Genomic DNA, 25,953 nt, shown 5'->3' with positions numbered 1-25,953 from the left:
ATGCAGTAATTTCCAGTGTTGGATAGATTTGTAATTATTTTTATTTATTTTAAGAAAATTATCACAAATGTTTCTCAGTATGAAACTTGATAAATGCCTGAAAATCACCTTGCAAGCCCAGTAAGGAGTTTGTCAGGGTTTTAGCTGTTTTCTTACTAGCAACTGGTCAGTGTTCAAAAGTGAAAGGTGTCTAAACTCTTTAACACATCTTTTTCCCAGGAGGAAAGCAGTAAATGTGAGGTGATGGATGTGAGAGTAGCCCACTGCCTGCTCCTTTGGGCTGTGCACTTGTTCCTGGCTGTGCCACACACTGCTCTTGGGGTAAGTCCCACTAGCCCAGGGTACCCAAAGCCCCATCCAACCTGGCCTTGAACCCTGTCAGGGATCCAGGGGCAGCCACAGCTTCTCTGGGCACCCTGTGCCATGGCCTCACCACCCTCATTGTAAAAACTTGCCTGCAGGACCCTGGTACGACAACCTCAGGGTCACCTCCTAATTGGGAGAGGATTATTTGATGTGGTGCTATTTATACAACTGTAGCTTTATCTTATGGCAAAAGTCATACAGATTGCATATTCTCATCAACAAGTCGCATGTCTCATCATCACAAGAAATGCTGGTGAGTTTAAGCCTAATGCAGGCTTTTTGACAGGAATAACTGCTGGAGCCATGGGTGGTCTTGTCCTCTGGCTTAGTTTGTGCCTTCAGTAGAAAGATACAACTGAAGCCTTAATATAGAAACAGACTGTTAGTAGAGGGGTCTCAATTGCTCTGTACAAGCAAGGGGTCATGCCATCTGCATTCTGGACCTTGAAAAGACTTTTGGACCTTCAAAAAGGAATATTTTGCCCTCAAAATCATCTTTCTGGTTTGTGCCAGGGAGTCATCTTTTACTTAATTATTTTAACATTGATTCTACATCCATGATTAACATTCATCTACATACTCTTCTTATTTTTCAGGTTCTCAGTAAGGAATCAAAGACAGGTACTCAGCAAGGTACAGTGAATAGCTCCGTGACTTTGTTAGTTCTTTGGGAGATGTTGTCAGTTATCAATACTTTACATCCCTGATACCTCATGGGCCATCATCTGCCGTCTTGCACCTTGTAACAATATCTTGCTTGATTTGTTTTTCAGATGACTGCATAAATCTCATTCCCTGCAGAAAGAACGGGGCTGTTTGTATTCAGCCTTGTTCTCCCTCCTTCCATGGGGAGAAGAGCTTTGTCTGTGAAGACAGAAAGTGGCAAATGTTGACAGATGCCTGTGCAAACTTGGATGTTCAGTCCCTTTTTCAGGTGAAGTAACAGTTAAAGGTCTACTTTGGCCTATGCTCTTGATTTCTTGCAAGGACAGGCCCTCCATACGCTTGCTTTCAGTCTGGAGCAAGGGGAAGAAAGGATCCTAAAATGCAAATTACTTTGATAAGAGGCTTTGACTTCATATTAAATCAAGTGATGGAAAATAAATTTGGGGAATTCCCATGTGGAAACAATTCAGAAATGAAGTTGCCTTGTTCACTTGGCTAAGGTCCCTCATGTGGATCTAAACCAAGACAAAGATGCACTTGAGAAAAGAGCAACATCGATATCTCTACAAATCAGATAATTCATGGTAAATTCTTCCCAACTACAAAATAAATAACTTCATTCAAGTCAGTTAAGGTGTAAGGCACTGCATTTAGTTCTTGCCCCTTCCTTCATATGTGTTGTACGAGCAAGACATTCTTCTCAGGTGAGCTTTGGCCCTGGATTTCAGGTGGTCTGACACATTCATCACGTGCCCCAGCACTGTGCCTCTGCCTGGCTGTAGCTGGTGCTTCATTTTCATTCTGTTCATAAACTTACTCAAATCTGTTTTCCTCCCTCCAGAGGATTTCTGAACGTGATCTCCTTCCAAGCTCTGGAGGACAAGCGAGTGTTGCTGGAGGACGCCTTCCTTTTGTTGGGCAAGGAGAGCCAGTGCACGGGAAGCCTGGAGATGGAGCAAAATACTTTGGTGCCAGTGGCCATGGGAATAACTGCCAAGCTGATTTTTCATGCATCATCCCGGATATCCTGTCTTCACCAGCCATTCCAGGAAACATTGCTGATATAGTGGAATTGCTAGAGAAGATTTCTCTGCTGTTGTTGGGGAATGTCAGTAGAGAAAAAATGCAGGTATTTACTTCCATGGACTTCAAGAGGTGTTTCTGAGCTTGCCAGAGCATCTATACAGTGTTCTGCCTTATAGCCACTCTGCAGTGAAGTGTGGCTGCAAGTGACATGGAGATACATGGAAAGAGTTTCCAGAGGGCCATATTTTCACAGAATCATAGAACAGAGTAATAGAATCTCCTGAGTTGGAAAGGACCCATAAGGATCACTGAATCCAACTCCTGGCTCCACACAGGCCCAGCCAAGTCAGAGCATGGGACTGAGTGCATCATCCAGATGCTTCCTGACCTTAGCCAAGCTCGGTGCTGTGACCCCTTCCCTGGGGAGCCTGTGCCAGTGCCCGACCCCCACTCAGTACAGAACCTCTTCCTAATATTTTGTCGCTAGAGAGACTATTTTTGACCTGTTCATGTGTGGTGACAATACTCTGTGTAGTAGTTCTTTTAAAAACAAAATTTTTCAGGAGCTGCTCTCCAGGAGAGCAGTACAAGGAAGAGTTAATTTTTAAAGTACGGCACTATAGGGAAGGCAACCTCAGAGATGCTGACTCACATCTGTGATGTCATGTGCTGACCAATGGAAATGAAAACCTTTTCCTGGTGAACTCAGAGATGTGGGGAAAGATGATGCAAGCAGAGCTGTGTAGTGGGTCAGCATTTGGGACAGAACTTAGGTGTCCCAATTTTTGCTTTATGTTTGTTTCTGCCAACATCTTTTGAACTGTGATATGAAGAGGATAGGACAATTCTGATAGTGACCATGCCAATGAGATGTTTGGGTTTGAATAGCATGGATCAGTGTTGTAGAAGAATACTCCCTTTATAGAAATCACGCTTGAATGAAATGAACCCTTCTGGAGGCTCTGCCAGTGGAAAAACAGTTGGTTTATTTTAATGTTAAAAATAGCGTTTTTAATTTTTTTTTCTTGTTTGTTTCAGAGTTACAGCAGGATAGCAAACCATATCCTGAACAGCTCTGTCATTTCCAACTGGGCTTTTGTAAGGGACAGAAATGCCAGTTCGATATTACTGGACTCAGTAAATCAATTTGCTGGGAGACTTCTTCTAAAAAATGGGTCAGAGAGTATACAGGAACACTTCATCTCTACAAAAGGCTACAGCATACATAAAAATACCTCAGGGAAAAGCTTTGATTTTTCTATGGAGTTCAATAACACAGGAAATATCTCTGGGCATGTGGCCATTCCAAAAGAAGAGCTTTTGAAGTTACCCAAGGCTTCCAAAGCCATCAGCATTGCCTTCCCAACGCTTGGAGCCATTATAGAAACCAACCGTTTGGACCCCGTGTTTGTGAATGGAATGGTGCTGTCGGTGTCGCTGCCAGCAGAGCTGCGTTATGTTCTGCTCACCTTTGAGAAGGTGAAGAAACTGGAGAACATCCAGGCCCAGTGTGTAGGGTGGCACTCTGCTGAAAGGAGGTGGGACACCAAGGCGTGCACGGTGAAGTCGGACAACATCAGCAGTGTGGTTTGCGTCTGCAGGCACCGCCAGCGGACCTTCAAGTCCTTCTCCATTTTGATGTCCCCCACCCTGCTGCGCAGTGCAGTGCTGGATTACATTACACGTGTAGGGTTAGGCCTTTCCATTTTCAGCCTGATCCTCTGCCTTGGCATCGAGGCTGTTGTCTGGCACCACGTTACAAAGACTGAAATAACCTACATGCGCCATTTCTGTCTGGTCAACATTGCTACATCGCTGCTCATTGCTGATGTGTTGTTCATCTTGGCAGCTGTTGTGCACAACACAGCCCTAAACCACCGGTTGTGTGTAGCAGCCACTTTTTTCCTTCACTTTTTCTATCTTGCCTTGTTTTTTTGGATGTTTACCCTGGGCCTCTTGATTCTCTATGGTTTATTATTTATTTTTTTTAAGATAACAAGATCTGTATTCATGGCTATGGCATTCTCTGTTGGATATGGGTGTCCCTTGGTCATATCTATCCTCACTGTTGCTATTACTGAACCAAACAATGGCTATTTGAGAAGTGGAGCCTGCTGGCTCAATTGGTATGAGACAAAAGCCCTTCTGGCCTTTGTTGTACCCGCTCTGAGCATCATTGTAGTGAACTTGGTGGTTGTGGTAGTGGTTGTGGCGAAGACTGGGAGGTCCTCTGTTGGAGAAGGCTGCAAGTCACAAGATTTGAGCAACATGATCCGAATTAGCAAAAACGTTGCACTTCTGACACCTCTTCTGGGCCTCACCTGGGGTTTTGGATTAGCAACGATTGTCGACAGTCGCTCTCTGGGATTCCACATTACATTTGCACTGCTGAATGCCTTCCAGGTAAACTCTGTGAGACTGGGAATTGTGTGTGCTCAGAATTTGAGCCTGGGAAAAGGTAGCAGACGTAAGAGGGGCTGGCTGCATGTGCTGCTTATGGAAAAAAAGGATTTAAGCTTTCCTTTTGACTCAACTATTTTACGTGGTATGTGCACTGGGCATCCTGCACTGATATAGTAAATGCAGATAGGTGAGCACAGGATCACAGAACAGTTGGAAGGGATCTCAAAAGATCATCTAGTCCAACCCCCCTGCCAGAGCAGAATCACCCAGAGTATATCACACAAGGATGCATCCACTCAGGTTTTGAATGTCTCCAGAGAAGGAGACTCCACAGCCTCTCTGGGCAGCCTGTCCCAGGGCTCCATCACCCTCACAGTGAAAAAGTTCCTCCTTACATTCACATGGAACTTCCTGCGCTCCAGCTTACACCTGTTGCCCCTTGTCCTTTCACTAACCATCCCTGAGAAGAGCCTGGCTCCTTCCTCCTGACTCTTGCCCTTTATATATTTATAAACATTAATAAGGTCACCCCTCAGTCTCCTCCAAGCTAAAGAGTCACAGCTCCCTCAGCCTTTCCGAATGAGGAAGGTGTTCCACTCCCTTCATCACCTTGGTGTCCCTGCACTGGGCTCTTTCGAGGAGTTCTATGTCCTCCTTGAACTGAGGGGCCCAGAACTGGACACACTATTCCAGGTGTGGCCTCACCAGGGCAGAGCAAAGGGGACTAATGGGACAAGCTAGTTGTGTAAAGTGTGGTGAGGGTGATTAATTCATGCTAAACATAAAATGCACCAGTTAATATCCATTAACTGCAAAGGTTTCTCATCCTTATCAATTAACAAATATGCAAAAAATACTCAGCTGCCATTGAAGATGGTTTTAAGTCATGGGTATAGGCATGTGGTGTTACCTGCCACACTGTTGTAGACCCAGTCTGCTTTAGCTCTTCTTGGCTAATACTGCTACTGAGTGGGTTGAGAAGGTCCTGGTATGTAACCCATCAGTCCAGTTCATAATGAGCATTAGTATGGGTTATATATCCAGTTAAATACAACCATTCCCAGAAAGCCCATGTGATCTGGGTGGATAAACTCATGTTGCACATTGCTGTTATCTGAGTCGTAAATGATGTAATCTGTTACACTGACATAAACATTGTTTTATCTGTCCTTAAGGAAATAGCACCTGGATGCATTTAAGAACTGTGGTTATGTTGGTTTTGTTAACTGGTGTTGCAATTTTTTTTTAGGGATTCTTCATCCTGTTGTTTGGGACACTTCTGGACAGAAAGGTACTTGGCACTTTATTCTGGATTATATGAACATTTTCTATATGAACTCTGAGAAACTGTTCCCTTTAACATTATTTTTTGAAAATCTACAGACAAGAGAAGCCTTAAGGATGAGCTGCCTTTCATCAAAGCGGAGGTGTAGTCTAGCAAAGGTAAAGATTTTTTTCTTCCCCCCACCCCAATCCTTTAATTGCTTCATTTACCAACTTGCACACCTTATTTGTATGTGGAAAGGATGGAATTCCCCACTGAATCTTACCTAGTTAACATTTTTCTAAGGCAAGTACTTGCTGATGGAAATTCAGATACCTCAATCACCTCTGTGATTCTGTGAAATTCAGATACCTCAATATATATATTGAGGATATTAAGCTTTTAAATATTAGAAGTGTCAATCCATAGACTGGCATAACCTACTGCTGCTGTTACATAATTAAAAAGGGTATTTCAACATAATCTCTTCTCCTGTAGTTATCAAAACCCTTTAGTTAGAGAATGCCTATGATCATTTTTCCCCATCTGTAAAACATAACTACTTTAAGGTTACTGACTAAGTAAGGAACAAAACTGAGAGTCCAAAATCCCAGTGCAATGACTTGTTTGCTGCCTCTACAAAAATATAGACCTGTACCACAGCAGGGCTGCTCTAGGATGTCAGAGGATTATTCTGCTTCCAGCTGAATATCAGCTCAGGGTGGAAATCACCCAGACCCCAGCCAGTATGTTTGGTGCTGATCAATGTTGTGTATTCATAAGAGCTTGAAGGGTTTTTTTAAATGTCAGGGCAGTTCATTAGAAGGATATGTTTAAACATCAAGGAAGCAACTGTTTCAGCAGCTTCCTGGGAAAGTGTTGGCAGAATTGATGTGTGGACATTGCTGAGTTAGTGTTTCCCACCTTTGCTGGAAAACTCTCATCTCTTTGTCAGATTTCTTTTGGTACCAGGGCTATAAAGGTTTCACGCTGTATTTGTAAAAGGAAATTCCCTTTATCTGTCTCACAAGAATAGTTTGAAGTGCTCCAAGTGACAGGTGATAGGACAAGGGGAAATGGCACAAAGCTGTGCCAGGGCAGGGTCAGATGAGATGTTAGGAAAAAATCCTTCACTGAAAGAGTTGTCAGGGCCTGGAACAGGCTGCCCAGGGAGGGGGTTGAGTCACCGACCCTGGATGTGTTTAATAAAAGGGTTGATGAGGTACTTAGGGATATGGTTTAGCATAGGACAGGAATGGTTGGACTTGATGATCTTAAATGTCTTTTCCAACCTTGTGATTCTGTACTACCCACCAAAAGAAACCATGTTAGTTCTGTTTGGACCTTAGAAAGATAAAGTTATTTCCTTGCTTCACTACTGTCTGTTTATCAGTCCTGATTCTAGTATTGAAAGCTGCAGAGTTCTTCAGTGACAGTGCATCCAAATGGGACTGGTTTGTAAAGAAAAAATAGAGCTGCTGTTGTGTGAAGTTTCAAAGCAGTGCAAAAGGTCCTTTAAAGAAAAAAAAAAAAAAAGTAACAAAACAAACCCCAAAACCCCATAAAAAATAAAGACTAACTCCCAAACTTCTGCTGAAATTAACTGTCTGCTTTTTAAGAGAGGAAAAAGAGAAAGGAAGCGTTTGTCACTGCTCCAAATTTAATAAACTGAGATTACAATTACAATTCCTGATTTTATGGATCCAGGATCTAATTAACAGTGAAGATATGAAACCTCTTATTCAGGCTTTAGGTCAGGATTGAAAGTTGAAATCCTCTCAAGTCAACACTGGTACAATATTCTGGGAATAAAAGGGGGAATTTCACCGATCCCATGACTCAGCAGCATTTGCTAAAAGTCTTAAGTGATCCCACTGGGCAATACTTGACATGGAAATTCCATGTGGCTTCATGTGCCTAAGAACTTGGGTTGATGCTGTCACTCAATTTGGTGGAAGAGACCATGTGTAGGTGTTTACCATTGCATAATAGAGAAAGAGAAAATGTTAGTCATCCACTTCTGTAAACTTGTATGTAAATATGGACTTAGGCTAATGAGACCTGGAAAAGTTTGTCATATCTGAAATTATTGTTAAAAAAAAAATAAAAAATCTTGTTTCAGAGAGCTTCAGAATGGGGCTGTACATCTAGGGGTTAAATGGTGAATACTTAAAACCTCTAGAAGGGTTGTGCAGACTCTTGCTTCACCTGTCCTAGTCTCTCCAACCTCATAAGAGCCTTTCTTCTGGGTCAGAGTTTAAGGTGACCATCTTGTGGCATTTCTAAGAGGACCCTGACCCACCTCCCATTTGAAACAGAACCCCCACCAATATGGATAATATATCTAACCTGTCCTGCTGATTGCTTTCCTCCTAGTCCTAGCAGTGGACAGTTGTCTTCAGTGGATCTGACCAGTGAGAGGAAAAGGAGCACTTCTTACACAGAAATCCTGCTTTGAGATGAGCCGAAGTGGCTGACCAGCTCGGAGCATGGACAGTGCTGTCTTGGAGCATGACCACAGCAAGCATCATGAAAACCAGAAGAGAAAAGGTCCTGAACCTGTTGTCAAGAGCAGGAAACTATCAGTGTTGCTGCAACCCTTGGAGGAAACATGCTGATACGTAAAGGTCTTGTTTCTTACCTATGTGAAAGCTGCTGTGAGGAGAGTTTGTCCTCGTTTGCCATTTCAGTGCTTCAACTTCTTTCTTCTTTGTTCAAGTCAGTGCAATAAGGAGCTATGCAGCATGTGGAGCTGTTCAAACATGGTTTAATTTTTAATGTGTTGTACAAATGTTGAGTGTTACCCAGCTAAATTTGGCTGGTCTTGGATCAAAAGTGATTCTGTTAGGTTGCACTGTATTCATTATTTTTATCTGTCCTCCCAGACTGATGGACAACATAACCCTAGTTCTGCATTATGGCTGTTCACTCCATCTCAGTATGTGTGTGTCAGGAGAGCTGTACAAAGCCCTTTTTGGGTCTCTCAGGACAGAATTTTCATTCTTTTTCCAGTCCTGCAAGATGGTGATGGAGATAAGTAAGAAAGAACACTCTGTAAATAATTAGTTTCCATCTTCAGATGTAGGAAAGCAAGCTTTGAATGTGCTTCAGAGCTGAATCACATGGATGGAGATCTCCCATGTCCCTCGCAATGTGGCTAACAAAGAAAATGGTTTGTCCATGTGAGGTGGTGTATCTGGTTTAATAAGAAAGTCAGTCCTTGGTCTGAGAAACCCTTTCAAATGAAAGGTTTGATAAAAATGTTATTGTCTCTTGTCAGGACAAATAGATGCTTTCAAATGGAAATAAAGTTGAAAGTTTGTCATTGTTTCTAATAAATGGTTCTTATCCTCCTGTACCACACTGAGTAGATAAATGCCCTTTGAAATTAGCTGGAATTACTCAAGTCAGAAATCACTCATCATAGAAGTTTTTCATCAAAATAATACTGGTTGATGTCATCAGCACTCCTTTACTACAGAGGGAGAAATGAACAGGTAGACAAACTGTGGGACGTGGGACATGTGATACAAACTATGGAAAAACCCAGAGTCACGTGTCTCTGGGGGGTGTGCAGAGCTCTGCCCTGGGCCCTGAGACAGTTCTTGTCCCCAGGACTCTGTAGTTGAAGAGCTTTGACCAAACAGAGATAAAATTGGGCTTCTGAGCAGCAGTAACATAAATGTAAAGAGACCATTACCCCAAAGTCTGCTTCTTGGTGTCAAGCAGCATCTTCTGTGCTTTACCTTCTTCTTCTCCTCGAAGCAATTGGAGGCCTTTTTTCTGTCCTTCTCTTCTGCCCTTCAGTTACCTGTATCTTGGAGTTGTCTTTGTTAAACCTTTTTCCAGCATCAGTAGTACCTCCAACTCCCTGCATCATGTTTTTCAGCGTAGCATGAGAACTTGGTGCCTCTTACACTTGAGGGATTTATTTCATTGTGATAGCATTGGGCACCTGGTTTATGAATTGGCAACGTATTTTAAAAGACCTCTTGTTCCCCACCACTCCTCCACTTGGGATGGTGTTTAACTCAGCTGGTGTTTCTTGTCTGCTTGTTTTACTGTTAACAGTGACATGAGAGGCTGAGGGAGCTGGGCTTGTTCAGCCTGGAGAAGAGAAGGCTGCAGGGGGAACCTTATTGCAGCCTTCCAGTACCTGAAGGGATCAGAGAAATGGGAGGGGAATCAACTTTTTAAAAGGATAGACAATGGCAGGACAAGGGGGAATGGGTTAAAGCTAAAGAAAGGAAGGTTTAGTTTAGATATTAGGGGGAAGTTATTTACAGAAAGAGTGGTGAGGTGCTGGAACAGGCTGCCCAGAGAGGTGGTGGGTGCCCTGGCCCTGTAAGTGTTCAAGGTCAGGTTGTATTGGATGGGGCCCTGGGCAACCTTGTGTAGATCCAAGATCCCTTCCAACCCATGCCATTCTATGATTCTATGATTTCATTAATGAAATGTGATTATTTTGGTTTTTAACAGCACCTGAACTGTTAAGAGAACTGGCTTCAGCTTAGCACCTTTCCCTTCTCTTACATATCACACGTGTTGCATGTGAAACCACAATCCACTGCAACTGTGGGTTCATAGACAGCCTCGGATGAGGCTTCCTGGTTATACAAAACCCATCTAAATTCCCAGGAAATTCAGCAGGACTCTGGCCCAGGCAACTGCACTACAAAAAGAATCGGTTTCATTTGCAGTTTGCTGAGTAAAGTATCTAAGCCATTTATCAAAGGGTGTTTGATGTATGATGCTTATTTTTGGAAGCTGGCATACAGCACAGTGTTTTTCCCCTGTGTTTTATGGTCATTTACCTATTTAAAAATAACTGGAGTCTTACAGAGAACCAGTTAATGGTGCAGGATGAAGATGAACACTGAAGTTTTAGTTTTAATACCCCCAAATTAAACTGTGCAAGAGCATTTAATGAATCAAAGAGTGGGTTTTTTGAGGGGTGAAAGCTTGGGTGTGAACTTGTATCTCTTTAAATGCTGTGGGCTGATGACCCAGTTCCAATTGCAGATGGGGGGAAATAGGAAAATCACTGGAGTTGGAATTCTGCCATTTTCCCAAATCATCAGTGTTGCAACATCTTAATAATGTCAATGTTGAATGGGTCAGATGTGCAGGAGCTTGTTTTGAAGTTGTTCCACCCTGCCTGCCAAAGTGGTCAGACTTGAAAACCCCACGTGCTGTTCTTCACATAGTGTCCCAATTAATGGGACAACCCATTACTCCCCCCCAACCCCGACTTGCAGCATAGGTTGTGTGGCCAGAGAGAGATGTCAGAACTCCTTGGCCAGGTAAAATTGAATTTTCTTGGCTTGGTATTGACACCAAAACCAGTTCTTGGGCAGAACATTAACTTACCTCAAATATCTCAAGTTTTACATTGCCTTTCCAGAGCCAGGCTATTCCCTACTCCTCTTTTTCATCTAGCACAGGCATCTCCTTCACGGTTGATGAATCAAAAGAGAGGAAGATGCCAAACCAGCAGTGTCTTGGCAGGCTGTTAACAGGGCTTCTGGGCTGCCCCATAAAATGTGCTTACAGTAGATGCTCGCCTGTACCACGAGGCTTGGCACTGCTAGCTCTGGGCATGCTTCCAGCCTGCTGCCCACGGCTCCAAGAATCAGCGGGTGCTTGGCCTGTGGTCCCTCACAAAGGCATTGCATGGCTCTGTGTCTGGCTCACTGGTTTGCCTTGCTGAGAAGTGTCGTGATGCCCTGTGGTCGGTCTGTTTGGCTTTAGGCATTAACAACACTACTTGTTGCTCAATAAGCAGAGCCTGTGGAATAACACCCCTCCCAGAGTTAAATCTCATATTAGGTTTTGAATGTGCAGCACTTTTCACCTCTGCCTCTACAGTGAAGATGCACTTAAAATTTCTGGGGGGGTGTCTTCCTGGGAGAGAAGCCCTGAGGAGCACTACCCCTTCCTCTGGCTCCAGTTTCAATGTTTTGTTCAGGTTAGTAGTACTACTCAAGTGTATTTTCAGCACATATGTGAATGTGTTTGGGTTAAAATTATAAACCAAACACTCTTCTCCCTTCCTGGCCCCCAGATTCGTGTCCCATAGGCAGCGTGATGCTGATTGTTTTAATTCTCCCAAGGGGGATACAGTCAATATCTAATCAATATTAGATTTCTATATAATTTTAACTTCTCTGTTATCTTTTGATGTAATCAAATATTTCCATGGTTTTACTCTGAATGCTATAGTTGTTGATGTTCTTTAACTGCTTCCGCCTGGATGTGCCAGAGAAACCTTTCCAATGGTGTAAAGTTTGTGAATTTGTTTACATGCACTCTACTTTTCAGGTCAAATTTGGTTGGGCACCGTGTACCTTTGAGCCCTGAGGTTCCCATTGTGTCTGAAACTCAGCCCAAATTTAGTGACACCTTGAGGGTCGTTCAAACTTTGGGAGAAAGTGCGTGCCTCTTCGGGTTTTACAAAAATAATTCATCTGTCACTAAGTACTGCAGCCATGTGCTGAGGTCATTCTTTTTCACAACTGGAAAAAGTCATCTTGGGTCAATTTATTTACTCAACTGTGAATTGCACTTCTATTTATTCACTGGTGCTAATCTTGAAAAGCCCAGTGCTCTCCAGCATGCTTTAAGCATCAGTGTTTACTTACAGCCCTTCAACCCACATGAAAGATGTAGATGTATCCTTTGGGTACTTTTGTTTCAGGTTGAGACTGGCAGTAAATAATTTCTTGGGTGGTTTGAAGACTAAGTCTCCAACAGTAGATTGATTAGAAAGATCATTCCCATTGGGGAGTGCAAGTCAAGCTTTATTTACTACTTATTCATTCTGCGAGGTCTCTGGCCAGGAACAGGCAGACAATTACAATTACTGGGTTATTGGAAGATCCCACTGTATTTAGCTTGAATATGTCCAGTTTCAAATACCCTTCCTTCAGAAGGACAGGTTAGTAGAGGAACAAAGTATTTTGGGAAGCAGTAGGTTTTTCCTTTCTCTGGTGTTGCTAAACCAGGCTTTCAGTAAACAGTAATTACTGGGATGCGTGCAGTGGTGTGTAAGCAGTTCTCCAGCCTGTGAAACAGTCCCTTCTGGGCTTAACACTCAGTAACTATCCCAGGCCTTTATTCCATTGCAGCATTGCTGCCAGTAGCCAAGTGTGAATTTCTAGTATGGCCATCTAGGTGGCCATCCTTGGGTAGAGCTCTCTGGTTTTGGTGTGTCTTCGATGGCAACTCTGGGAGGTAGTTGATTGCATCAGTATACTTTCATCCATGTTAATCCTCTTAATAAACCCTGCTCTTCATCTTTGGCCCCATTTGGAAGAGTGTTTTCCTTTCAGCAATGCTCCATTGACGTCAGTAGTTAATCCTGACCTCCTGTGGTACAAGAGAGCAGAACAGGACTCGGGGTACCACTCTCCAGTTTAAATCACAACAGATCCATCACAGTGCTGTGTCTGTCTCTGAGCAATCACTATTTCCATAGTAAAGGATCCATTTTTTTTCTGGGCAATGGCAGTTACTCCTGCAATCTTTGTTTCTGTTGTGGCGTGGCTGGGATGGTTGGCTTGGGAGCTCTGGGGCAGCCTGGCTTTCCCACCTAGCTTCTGCATTACTACAAAATATTATCTTAATCTCTGCTTGCTGCAAAGAACTGAAGGTATTCATCTAGCCAGCTGGAGAGGTGCAGCAGAAATCCTCTCAATCTCCAGTACTGCAAATGTAGGTGCTGCTGGGCATCACAGGAATAGGACAATAATTGACCTTTTAATGAAAAAAAGCTGTAAAGCTACTAGAGTATAATGTGTGTCAGGATCTGCCAAAAGATCTGTTGAAGACAAGACTTGAAGGCTGACTTTGAAGTGTGCTGATTAGTAGTAAAATTCCCGCTAACTCTAAAATGAACTGCCAAGAAATGTGTCATGAAAATGTCTGCTTTTGAGAAAAAAACATTTTGGATGATTTTTTTTAACCTTTTCTCTTTTAGGTTAAAGGAATTGTTGGGAACTAGCTAGAGCTGTCCCTCAGATATGATCAAACCACGTTTCAACCTTCTTTTGGGTGAGCTAGATAGATTGACCTGTCTTTGTTCTTTCAGAAGACGAGTTGTAGTATTGAATTTGTATTGATTTCCATTTTTCTTAGCAGACAGAAGAATTAATGTAATAGACAAATGCATCTTGGGCATGAGCTCACCATGTGTGCTTGCAGCCCTAAATACAAACATATTCTGGGCTGCATCAAAAGCAGTGTGGTTGAGGGAGGGAGCTCTCCCATTCCACTCTTGTGAGACCTCCTGTTGTAGTATTGCATGGCTGGGTTCTGGTGGAGGAGGGGGCTGCAGAGGTGGCTTCTGCAAGACGCATCCAGAAACTCTCTGCAGGCCCCACAGAGCAAACACCAGCTGGCTCAAGGTCAGAGTTGTTGCTGACCAAGGCCGAGCCCATCAGCGATGGTCACAGCACCTCTGGGAATCACATTTAGGAGAAAAAACCTGCAGGCAGCCACTTTTTGCCCCCAGAGAAGGGAGTGAGAAGATGTAAGAAACTCTGCAGGCACCAAGGCCAGGGAAGGGGGGGGAAGAGATGCCCCAGGTGCAGGAGAGAAAGATGCCCCTGCAGCCCATGGAGAAACCCATGGTGGAGCGAGTGTCCCCCCACAGCCCGTGGAAAAGGCCGAGACCCACCCCGCAGCCCATGGAGAGGCTCCACGTTGGAGCAGGTGATGCACAGAAGATGCTGTGACCCGCGTTGGAGTCAGCCTCTGCCAGCACTTGCAGCTGATGGAGAGACACAGAGACACACAGATGAGTGAGACAGAGACCCACGCTGGAGCCACTTTGCTGGGGGGGGGGCGTTGGTGGAGCTTGTGACTCCTGGAGCAGTCTGGGCCTGAGAGACATTCTATGATTTGTGACTGCACCCATTTGTGACTAGCCCAGGGTGCTCAAAGCCCCATCCAACCTGGCCTTGAACCCTGCCAGGGATCGAGGGGCAGCCACAGCTTCTCTGGGCACCCTGTGCCAGGGCCTCACCACCCTCCTCAGGAAGAATCTCTTTCTTATATCTCATCTAAATCTCCCCTCTTTCAACTTAATGCCATTCCCCCTTGTCCTATCACTACATTGGACCATGGCTCAAGATGCCACAGTATAAGTGAAAAGTAATAATGCTAATGACTCCAAAGTCATTATCTTGAATGTTTTTCATTATGCATGTGTCTGTGAAATTGCACACAACAAGGTGCTGGTGGCAGATGAAATAGTTACAAATACATACCTGCTAAACCAAAGTCCTGTGCAGTTCTTGGTAGAAATGGTATGATTAAGTAGCACAAGATAATCTTTAACTGCAGGCAAAGAAGTATGTGATTATTAATTGCTTACCAAAATTCTTAATTGCTAGTTTTGTTGATACAAGCAGAAAAAGGTATCCTACAGACGTTATGTATGGAGTCATGTGTTTTTATGAAAGAAATTCTGTTAAAAATTATATTATTTTCAACTGGTGAACTCTGGGCTTGAACTCCAGTGAGCTTGATATGATTTGACATAACTAAAACATTGTTTCCAGGAAATAAAAACAAGTCATGTGGCTCAGAGACAGATCTTATGACAACACAAATAAAAGCAGATCGTATGAAACAAATTTTTGGATTATTTCTTCAGGGCAAACCCATGACTTCCACAATGCTTTATTGCTCTTTTCAGACCAGTTATTTTATTGGTGCAGTTAAGATAAACCATGCAAACAAGAAAAATAGAAATGAAATGTAATGGGTTTTGCTCAGTTCTCTTGTACAGCAGTGAATTGTCCTAGTAGGTAAACAAAACTGAAAGTTGAAGGAGAAGCTGGGGCACTTACTGAGAATTTTCTTTGCCATGATGTAAAGAAGCCTGAAACTTCAGTTGTTTTGCTTCTGTATTGAGATCACCTCGGCTTTCATTCAACTCCTGGAGGGCAAATCCTATGAGAAGTGGCTGAGGGAGCTGGGGATATTTAGCCTGGAGAAGAGGAGGCTGAGGGGAGACCTTATCACCACCTTCAACTACCTGAAGGGAGGTTGTAGAGGGGTGGGCGATGGTCTCTTCAGCCAGGTGACAGGAGATGGGACAAGGGGAAATGGCATGAAGCTGGGCCAGGGCAGGTTTAGATTGGACATTAGAAAAAAAATAATTTACTGAAAGAGTTGTCAGGGCCTGGAACAGGCTGCCCAGGGAGGTGGTTGAGTCACCTTCCCTGCATGTGTTCAAAAAACAGGTAGATGAGGTACTTAGGGATATGGTTTAGCATAGGATGGGAGTGGTTGGACTTCAAAGGTCTTTTCCAACCTTGTGATTCTGTGATTCTGTGATTCAGTAATACTTTTGCCTTGTTCCAGATGTGTTGCTTCTCTGTGGAAAGGTGACTGAAAGTCACCAAGTCTACTAGTTTTGAGGGAGCTTTTGCCCATGAAGTATCCTGAGCAGGGTTGGTCTGTCTGCACGTTGTGTGACAACAGCTTGTTGAGCAACTCAGAGATATTGCTGTCACCAGACTCACTGAGTGCTGCTTTAGGGTTCTTTTCCCCCAAAGAGGAACTCTAAATACAAAACTCTTAATGCCATCCCAGGTTGCATACCACTGCAGCATCTTTTGGATCACAGCTATGATTTTATTTTCTCAAGCAACACACTTCTCAGTGCATTAACTTTACATTTTTTACTCAGATGCTGTAAAGATAGGAAATGGTAGATGTGTTTGTGGATGAAAGAGATTTCTTTGGCTTTATTATGAGATTTAAAGGTGTGTGCATGTATGTGCATGTATCAAAATATGTTATGTAGCCTTTCTGTATGCAGGAAAAAAAAAAAATAGATCTCTGTGCAATATCAATGCATGGAATAAATTCTTTTGTTTGTTAACATCTTTCTAGGTCTTTGAGTATTTAGAGCTATTAAAAATAAACCCCATAACCAATGAAGTGAAATATCTCTGATAGGATTAAAATGTACCAATTTGTGGCCAGCAGCAGTTGTGATATCTGTTAGAGCATGCAGGGCTGCAGCTACAGACTAATGTGAGTGTTTGTTGCCTGCACTTGTCTGAGAGAAAGAGGAGGAAAAATGTAAATTAATTTCTGTGCTTGAATATTTTTATCATCAAAGATACAGCCAGAAGCTTCTGGGAAAGGCTGAGTTGAATGCAAGAAGTTTACCCTGAAGTTTGACTGAAGGATTTTAAAAATGGAAACCACGTGGAAGAATAAAAATATGGAAACATCATGGAAAAAGCCCGAAACCACCAGCATTTTGCTTATAAAAGAATCATAACTTTTGGTGGAAAAAAAAAAATAGGGGTTTGCTGTTTTATTAACAATAAAAAAAGCAATTTTCTTGGGGGAGCAGAAGGATCTTCCAGCCCCTCTGAAATGGTCCACAAAAAGAATTGAAAACAACTTCATCGTGAGAAAAAGTGAAAACAATTCTCATGTATCCTTTGCCAGCGCTGAGTTTGAGATGAAAATCTGACCTTGAATCTCCGTTCAACATTTTCCATGTCTGCAGTGTGAACCCATTAATGTCTTTCCTTACCCTGTGGCTGCTTTTGCCACCACAGGAACTTTCTGATAGACTTTCAGATAGGGTGTGGGTTTAGTTTCTCTCCATTCGCCTCGTGTTTGTGCATGTGGGCTCGATACAGCACTAACAACAATCTCTGGAACATCATTTTGCCCAGAGAGGTGGTGGAGTCTCCTTCTCTGGAGATATTCAAGACCCATCTGGACACCTATCTGTGCAATATGTGGCAGGGAGTTGCTTTGGCAGGGGTGTTGGACCCGATGATCTCTCGAGGTCCCTTCCAGCCCCTACAATTCTGTGATTCTGTGATTCTGTGATCTTCTGCTGGGTGGTAAGCTGAGCACCTTTGGAAATTGCCAGACACTCTTTGCTAACGCTGTGCAAAGCCAGAAACACACCAAGGGCAGGGTGAGCATCCCTGTGGTAAGGGAACGGTGTCCAATTAAAAGTTTGGGCTCCCTGCGTGACCTTGATAAAAGCCGCTTTTAAAAGTCAAAGTCATCTTGCTCAGCACATTCACACTTTCTCTTTCCTGACCAGACAGCCATTGAAGGTGCAAGTATAATGGGCTCTGTCATTTTAGTGTCATAGATTTTCCCCCTTTTCATCAGTGTTAGCACGGACCCGTGGGGAATTTGCAGTGTGAGCTCTGAGCTCTCCATCCTGTGAAGCACATCGTTTATTAGAGTCATCCAAAAGGAAATCCAGAAGTTATGTTTGGGTTTTGGGGCCACTTTTGTGGGGGTTTTTTTTTGGTTGTGAAGGGATAATAAACACAAATGTCCATACTTGCCTTCTTTATTGACCAGTTCCTAAACCAAAATGTCAGATTTTTCATTCCTGGGACCAAGGCATAACCGTAATTCTTCTCTCCAGAAATGAACAGTTCTGGAGAGGTATTGGAGATAGACAGTGTAGGACCTTGTCCATGTTATCCATGTCAGTCATGTAACTACCTAAGAGGAATACAGGGAATTTCTATTCTTCCCAGTACCACAATTCTCCATCTTGCCAAGCCCAGCTCTTCACAGGTAGAGTGTAGCAGAAAGCATGTGTGAGATTATTAAACACAGCCCACTTTCACTATCTACTGTGTCCATGCATGGTAATAATCCATGTTTGCTGCTAAGCAGCACCTACACTACCTGAATATACGAGGAATAGCACTAACAGGCACCATCCCCTCTGTCAGGATTTGTAGAGACTGTTCAGTGGCATCAAGAGCTCTTCTTGCCTTTATATTGGACAAGAAAAGCTTCCATTGGTGAGTCAAATGTTGCAGCCTGGCAAAGTTGAGTCGCTTACCTTAAAATGATGTATTTGTTTCACCATGTTTATCAAAGAACTTTTGACATACAAAAAGGAAGAAAAACCCACCTCATCTGAGCTGGGGAGTTTACAGGGTTTCCAGGTCTGACATCTGAAAGTTGAATGATGGACCTTACATAAATATCAGTACAAATGATCATTTTAAATTTAGTCTAAAACATGATACTGCTGGTATGCAATGTGTTGTAAGCATAGCTGTGTTTTACTTTGAGCTTCTAGAAACCTCTCATATCTGCAAATGGCTTTTTGCTTTCTGTAAATATTGACCTGTTCAGAGCAAGGATGATAAGGTAAAGCATTTGGCTCAGGAAGAAATTTCATCCTCTTCCCTGGGACTCTCACATATTTCCCACAGGGAAATTCGGATGAAATGGATACATTTGCACATGGAGAAATTAGCAGTGGAGAGCTTTCCTCTGAAATTGGCAGGGGCTCTTCTGGCCCTTCCTCAGCTCTATGACTCATGAGCAAAATGCCATTGTCCTGGAAAAAAAAAAAAAAGACATATCCACCTACTGCAGGGATGAGCCTGTTCTTCCCCCAAGGCATAATTGGATTTTTCTCCCACAGACAGTTGCGTGCACTGTGTTTACCTGTGGTACCATGGGTGTGGGCCAGCTGAGGGAGAGGGAAGAGGAAGTAAGTCCTGGGTCATCTGTACAAGAAGCTATACATCCAGTAAGTATGGATTAGTTATTTTTTGGTGTGGATGTTGTCTCATATGAATCATGCATCTTATTTCTGTGTCCTGACCGATGATTAAAACATTTAAAACATGACAGAACATTTTCAATAAAAAAAACAAAACTCTACTCTGAAATTCCACCTTTTATGGGAAAGGTGTAGGATTTTTCTTTTCTCAATTTGTGAACATTTTTATAAATAATTTATAAAACAGTAATTCTACAATCTCCCCATGAAAGCATTTATTTTCAAATTTTCTGAAAATTAATACCAAAACTCAATTTTCACACCTGTGTTCTGTTGAGCTCCACAAAGATGTCAGTTGAACTGCTCCTGATAAAAGCCCAGAGGCAATTTGGTAAGTTTAGCAATAAAATTCTACCACGTCTTGTAAACGTAACATGAATAACAGATGTCAGCTGGTTATTTCTCTTTGGATCCATTTATTTCTTTGACACCTGCATTTTGTAGAATCATAGAATGATTTTGGTTTGAAAAGACCTTCAAGATCATCGAGACCAACCATCTATCCAGCCCTACTAGGTCCAACACTAGGCCATGTCACCAAGTACAACATCTACTCTGTTTTTAAACACCTCTAGGGATGGTGACTCAACCACCTCCCTGGGCAGCCTGTTCCAATATCTGACAACCCTTTCAGTAAAGATATTTTTCCTAATATCCAACCTAAACTTCCCCTGATGCAACTTCAGACCGTTTCCCCTTGTCTTGTCACTAGCTACCAGGGAGAAGAGACCAACCCCCACCACACTGCAACCACCTTTTTTGCAGTTGTAGAGAGTGATGAGGTTTCCCCTCAGTCTCCTTTTACCCAGGCTAAACAATCCCAGGTCCCTCAGTTGCTCCTTATAAGATTTGTCTTCTAAACCCTTCACCAGCTTTGTAGCCCTTCTCTGGACATGCTTAAGCATCTCAATGTCCATCTTGTAGTGAGGGGCCCAAAACTGAATGCAGTACTCCAGGTGTAGCCTCACCAGTGCTGAATAAGGGGAAGGATTACTTCCCTACCTCTGCTGGCTGCACTGGTCTAATGCAGGCCAGTATGCCACTGGTGTTCTTGGCCACCAAGAAGTGATTTCTTTTTCATTCCAGGCCCTTCCCCCATGGAGTAATTGATAGACATTTTATACCTGTCTGACTGAAGTCTTAAATTTAGTCAAAGTGTGTCTAATCTTAAAAAAAACCCCACCCCACACACCCTTTCTAATCAATCCACAGCCATTCTCCCCTCCACCTGAGACACGTTCTTCTCTTAGTATCAAGACACAATTTTGCTCATATGCCTCCGGCACTAAATGTACTCCCAGAAAATCACCTTCTCTTAAATTCTTTTCCTAGGTTTTCTGTGCTATTGGGGATTTTATGAAATCCTCTTTCCTTGGGGCTGTCTGTTGTGGTGTAAGATATAATCATGTATTAGGGAAAAAATGTTGAAAGAAATTGCTCAGGGAGAATAATGGAAACATCCTTTTTGTCTTAGCAAGTTAATGCACGACTTTGCTCTTACACATGTAAAGTGGCTGCATCAGCAATACATTTTATGGTGTTGGGGTTCTACTAAGATATTTTAGAAGTGGTTTGTTTGTTTTCATTAGAAATAAGAGGTGTTGTGACTTTCTCTTCTTATTATCTGATTTCTCTTTAGGGGAAAATGTCAGCGTGACTTGATTGAATTAACACTCTTGGGGCAATTTCTGACTGTGAACTTTTCTCAGAAAAGTCATCCATGTGTCCTGATCATCTGGAACCCTGAACACTAAATTTGGCATGCACTAGTTTTGCTGGCAAACTTAATTAAGCAAACCTTAATTATATTTAGCAAAACCATGAAAAGCCAATCACAAACATATACATAACTATCTATTTCATTACTATTCTGGGTAACAGCTTGGGAACATGGAAATCCTGAAAATGTAGAGGTATTTTAGCTCTAAAAAGCCTCTCAAAAAGTCTTGGGGAGATTGAATGGAAGGAAGCATCTGTAACTAAATGAGTGGTATTATAGGTACAGAAAATTATTACTTAAATAATTAAAAAAATTAATTTGAGGTGTAAGGAGAAAAAAATCTGTGCAATGTTTGTGAACATTTCATCAGATAACACAGTTTTGTGGGAACAAGAAAGAAAAAACTTACCAACATACTTCTGCTCTACAGAGTTTAAGAGCAGCATCTTCATGTTTACAATCTGAAGTACAAAACAAGCCTTACAGTGTCCCAAGAAGTGATTCAGAAACAAATAATAATGCCCATCTCAGGCACAGGTATTTGACATTCTATATATTTTAGCTGTAAGATCTTTCCAAGCTTAAACATATCCTTATTTTACTGGTACTTTAAAGGATCAGAATGCTGTAATGGATGAAAATAACACTATCATAAGAAGTCTTCTCCATTGTGCATATGAAGGCAGATGGTCATATTTCCAGCAATGCATCAGAGGCTACAGCTCTCTCTGTTGATACGCAACTGCCAGGTACAGATGGGCTGAACTGTGTTGGTTTGTAAGTGCAAAAATGAATCCATTTTATTCTCATGGCATAGAAGGACTGGTGACTTCATTAAAGCACAGATAAGGATAATGTGTGGAGTTCCAATAAATATTCATTGTTGTGTGGCTACCTCCTCGATAGTGAGTTAGTGAAGCAAGAGTTGCATTTGTGTGACAAAAGCCAAATATTTCTTTATTCTTAATTGTTTGAATTCCTTGCAAGTCTGTCAAAAGGCCCCTCTGTAATAGTACCTTATTTTAATTAACTTTAATGTACATGGGAGAAGCCCTCTCCGTGGGATATCTCTGTGTACTTCCACGTGGAGTTGGGATGAAACCTCAGCCTGGGAGTGCCTGTGTGTCACCCTTATCTATGGAACTCATGGACCAGCTTGAACTGGATGCCTTACACTTAAAGGAAATCAGTCCCATGTCCTTGCCCTTTCTGTTCACTATGATGCATACTAGTACACAGAGGAGGTGTCAGATGTCCTCCCATGAATCATGTTTGACTGCTCTTGCCCAAGGGCTGGCACCACAGTGCCCCTGGGTGGTTTTCTGGCTGCCCCAGGATGGAGACCAAGTGCAGAGGAGATAATGTTCTTTGCAATGGCCATTTCTGAAGTTTTCCAAAATAAGGTTCTCTAATAGCTAGAAAGCATTTATGCTTCCAGTGAATTCAAGATACGGAAGACACTGGCTCTTCCAGAGGACATCTGAGTATCTCTTTCCCCTCCCTTACAGCAGTATGACATGAACCCCCAGTCCTGCTATTTTGTGGGGGACATGCACACTGCTTAGCTTTCTCTTTGGCCACGATGCTTTGCATCCTTCCTCCAAACCACAAAGTTAAGTTCATATTCTCTATCTCTGCTTTCCAGGAGTGAAGGAAAAGACCCTGCCTCCTGAATGCTTCACTCAAACCTGTGTTTGTACCTTTCTTTCAGCAACTACTTTCCATACTAGCTCTATGCTTCACTTTTGCTATAAGCATTTGGAAATCTCACTGGATAGAAGTGGAAAACTTTTCTGTTCTTGTTGCTAAAAGAAATTGCCAGCATGCCATTCCAGGTTGATATGCCTTTCTCATTTTGAGTGGGTTTGATGTAATGATATCTAAGTTACTCATACTTTCTTTTTCACTCCAAAAGTGAACAACAAAACATATTTATTTTTTTTTCCCCTAGGGAAGACCTCAGTAACCTTGGAAATATGCACCACACCAGCTCCTATCAGCATATTTGTGTGCAGACGTGCAGTGTATACATAATTTATGATGATGCCCTTGAAATAATCGAAGCAACTTCAACACTGGCCAGTTAGTGTGTGATTCCCTGTCATGCTATGCCCAAGGCTATTCTTAATCCCTTTACTTCAATATGGAGGTGTTAGCCACTCACCAGTCCTCAAGGGAGTGCTCTCAAAGTTGTGAAAATTCCAGCTAGTGTTCCAATAATTATCTTTTTTTTTCTTTCTGTGCCTTCCAGAGAACATTATGTTGAAATAATGTGTTTACAATTACAAAGAGGTTTTTTGGGGTTTTTTGTTAAACCATTTTCCACTTCTTAGATAGACTTTATTTTCCAGTTCCAGTTCATGTTACAAGGTCCAGCCCTCTGATTGGGAGCTCCTAGTACCTCAGCAGAGATCATAACATTCATGTGTCACCATTTAGTGAGAGAGGCTGAGAACAGCAAGGGATTCAAAATAGATAAATAGACCTCTTCTGAACACTTGGAACGAAGGCTTATCCACCATCCTGGGTTTGTGTTTTCAAATCTTTTATTCCTTTAGGAAGAAAATGTTTTTAGAGGATAACACTTCAGGTTACACATTTTTACTGGAACTTTACTCAGTCACTATGTGGGACATTAGGCTCTCATAGTGTGAAGACTGTGACATTAATCCACTGAGTGTAGAGTGCTCTCATTTAAGCAGAAGTTTTCTCCATCCCTCTGGCAGTATGATTTATACTGCAATGAGAACCTCATAGAAGAGAGGCTTAGAAAAAAAGAAAATTGGGTGTTGTTGATTTTGCAAGACTGCATGCCATGTCTGTGAGTTCTGGTTACTTCTTCCTTCCCATGCTGCAGTCATTCAGTGCTCTGCCTCTCAGTTTGGTCTGTGTCTGTTAGTGGATGTAATCTATTATGGGTATCCTAAACAGTTGCAATACTTCATTTGATTTTATTCACACTGCAATTCTCACTATGTTCATTTTATTATCTCCCAATTAATCTACTTTGGAGTCAGGACTTCAATCATCTTGTTAAAATTGTATATATTATACTAAAATAATTAAAAAAAAAACATTGAACTTTCTTATGCTAAGTATATGCTTAATATCTTAGGCATATTATAACACCTAGAAAGTAGATTCTCTGCATCTATGCATGTTGAAATAATTAAATCCCCACCATGAGCCATAGTTTGATTTATATAAAAGCTTTTTGGATTTAGTGATAGTCTACAGTTTGGTGGCAGTAACAGTTTCTTTGCAGTACTCAGTATAGCATGAACCAGAGTTAATCATTAAAAGGTAATCCTTTTGGTGGAGAAAAGGTGTAATTAGTTCAATGTCTGTTTCAAGAATTAGGCAATATTTTATTGTTGTTATCAGGACATATCTTCTATAGGAGGAGATTTGTTTCCTCTTAATGATCAAAAAGTCCTTGAAATCCACTTTGTGCTTATTTGGGACACTAAGACTCTTGGGTTTTTTAGACTGTGAAAACTCTTCGTGCTGCTTCCCTCAGCCAGAAGTGGAGGAGTAACTCTTTTATTAGAAATGCAGTGATAGCATGATGACTAGTCAAAGCATGAGATGTTATTTGCAGAAATGGATTCCTTTTTATTACCTTTAGCATCTTGTGTAATATTGCTTTGGGGTGGAACAATTAGTTTATAGGGTGCTGCTTTGTCTTAGCCAAAAATGTGTCCAAACTTTCATCTTGGTAGATGCAGGTGACTGAGATTCAGTGCAAGGGAATAATTTCTTAGTAGGAATGTGGTTGATGAAAACAGTGTCACCCTGAAGTCTGAAAGAAGTGGAAATGGGGTGAGGTGGGTAAGTACCAAGTCCAAGGTATGCCCTTAGGAAATAGTGGTTGTTTCTTGAACTCAGCTTATCTTGATGTGAAGGACTGTCCCATCAGAAGATCAACATGGAACCTCATTTCACTGCTGTCAAAAAGCTGAATGGTCTCCTAAGTCTCCTAAACAGAAGTCTTTGAAAAGCACAGGGAGAATTAATCCCTGTGTATGTGGTATATATAAAACCTCATCTAGGATGTAATATCCTAAACTGAGTAAAGATGGCTAAATTAACACATAAGAGTGACTAATTGTGATCTGAAAAATGAGTCACCTCTCTTCATTAAGAAACTGAAGGTACTTTGTTTATTTGGATGACAAAAGGAAGGTTGAAATTATATTTGTTCCTGTAATACACTGGGGAAATAAATGCTGGAACAGGGAAATAGTTATCAGAGCTACAGGAGAGTTTCAACATAGGCACACATAGATATATGTTCAGGCTGGACATTAAAGATTTCTAATCATCACTGAATCAAAGTCAGGAAGGACTGAAAAAGGACTTGGAAAGTCCAAGAGGAACAAATAGCGGAGAGGAGAGGAGAGGAGAGGAGAGGAGAGGAGAGGAGAGGAGAGGAGAGGAGAGGAGAGGAGAGGAGAGGAGAGGAGAGGAGAGGAGAGGAGAGGAGAGGAGAGGAGAGGAGAGGAGAGGAGAGGAGAGGAGAGGAGAGGAGAGGAGAGGAGAGGAGAGGAGAGGAGAGGAGAGGAGAGGAGAGGAGAGGAGTTGCCTGCAGTGTTGGGTGATGCCATTGCCCGGATGGACCTCTGTTTCATGCTTGTAGCTGATGGTGCCATCTCTTGGATAGTCATCTAGCAAACTGACAATGTTGTCTTCACCTTTTTCGGTCCTTCTGTGGCATGCCTAGACATGGCAGAAGTTGTCAGAAGTTTGGCACAGCATGCTTGTCTTTAGGGCTGACTCCCATTTTGTACACTTTCTTGGCATCATTTTGTAGCTGCAGAACCACTCAGAAAGTCCTGGCACCCTGGAGACCATGACAGAGATGTCATTGAAGTGGGATTACCTCTGTGAGCTACTATTGCCTTTGCATGTCACACA

The 25,953-nt window shown here is 42.2% G+C and overlaps 1 protein-coding gene across 1 annotated transcript; it reads left to right on the top strand.

Annotated features, from left to right (window-relative positions):
* Positions 1–243: 243 nt before the first annotated feature.
* ADGRF4 (adhesion G protein-coupled receptor F4) lies at positions 244–7,489 on the top strand (the record flags this gene model as incomplete). The annotated part of the gene is made up of 8 exons (XM_084261177.1): positions 244–321; positions 963–999; positions 1,140–1,300; positions 1,874–2,161; positions 3,097–4,461; positions 5,711–5,752; positions 5,845–5,904; positions 7,433–7,489. The coding sequence occupies 8 exons, from the start codon at positions 244–246 to the stop codon at positions 7,487–7,489; spliced, it is 2,088 nt and encodes a 695-aa protein (XP_084117303.1).
* Between the last annotated feature and the right edge of the window lie 18,464 nt (positions 7,490–25,953).

The sequence above is a fragment of the Gallinula chloropus genome (genome assembly GCF_964237585.1).
Source record: "Gallinula chloropus genome assembly, chromosome: 3".
NCBI classification, from domain to species: domain Eukaryota; kingdom Metazoa; phylum Chordata; class Aves; order Gruiformes; family Rallidae; genus Gallinula; species Gallinula chloropus.
Note: the sequence above shows the minus strand (reverse complement) of the source record. Positions and strands in the feature narration are given on the sequence as shown.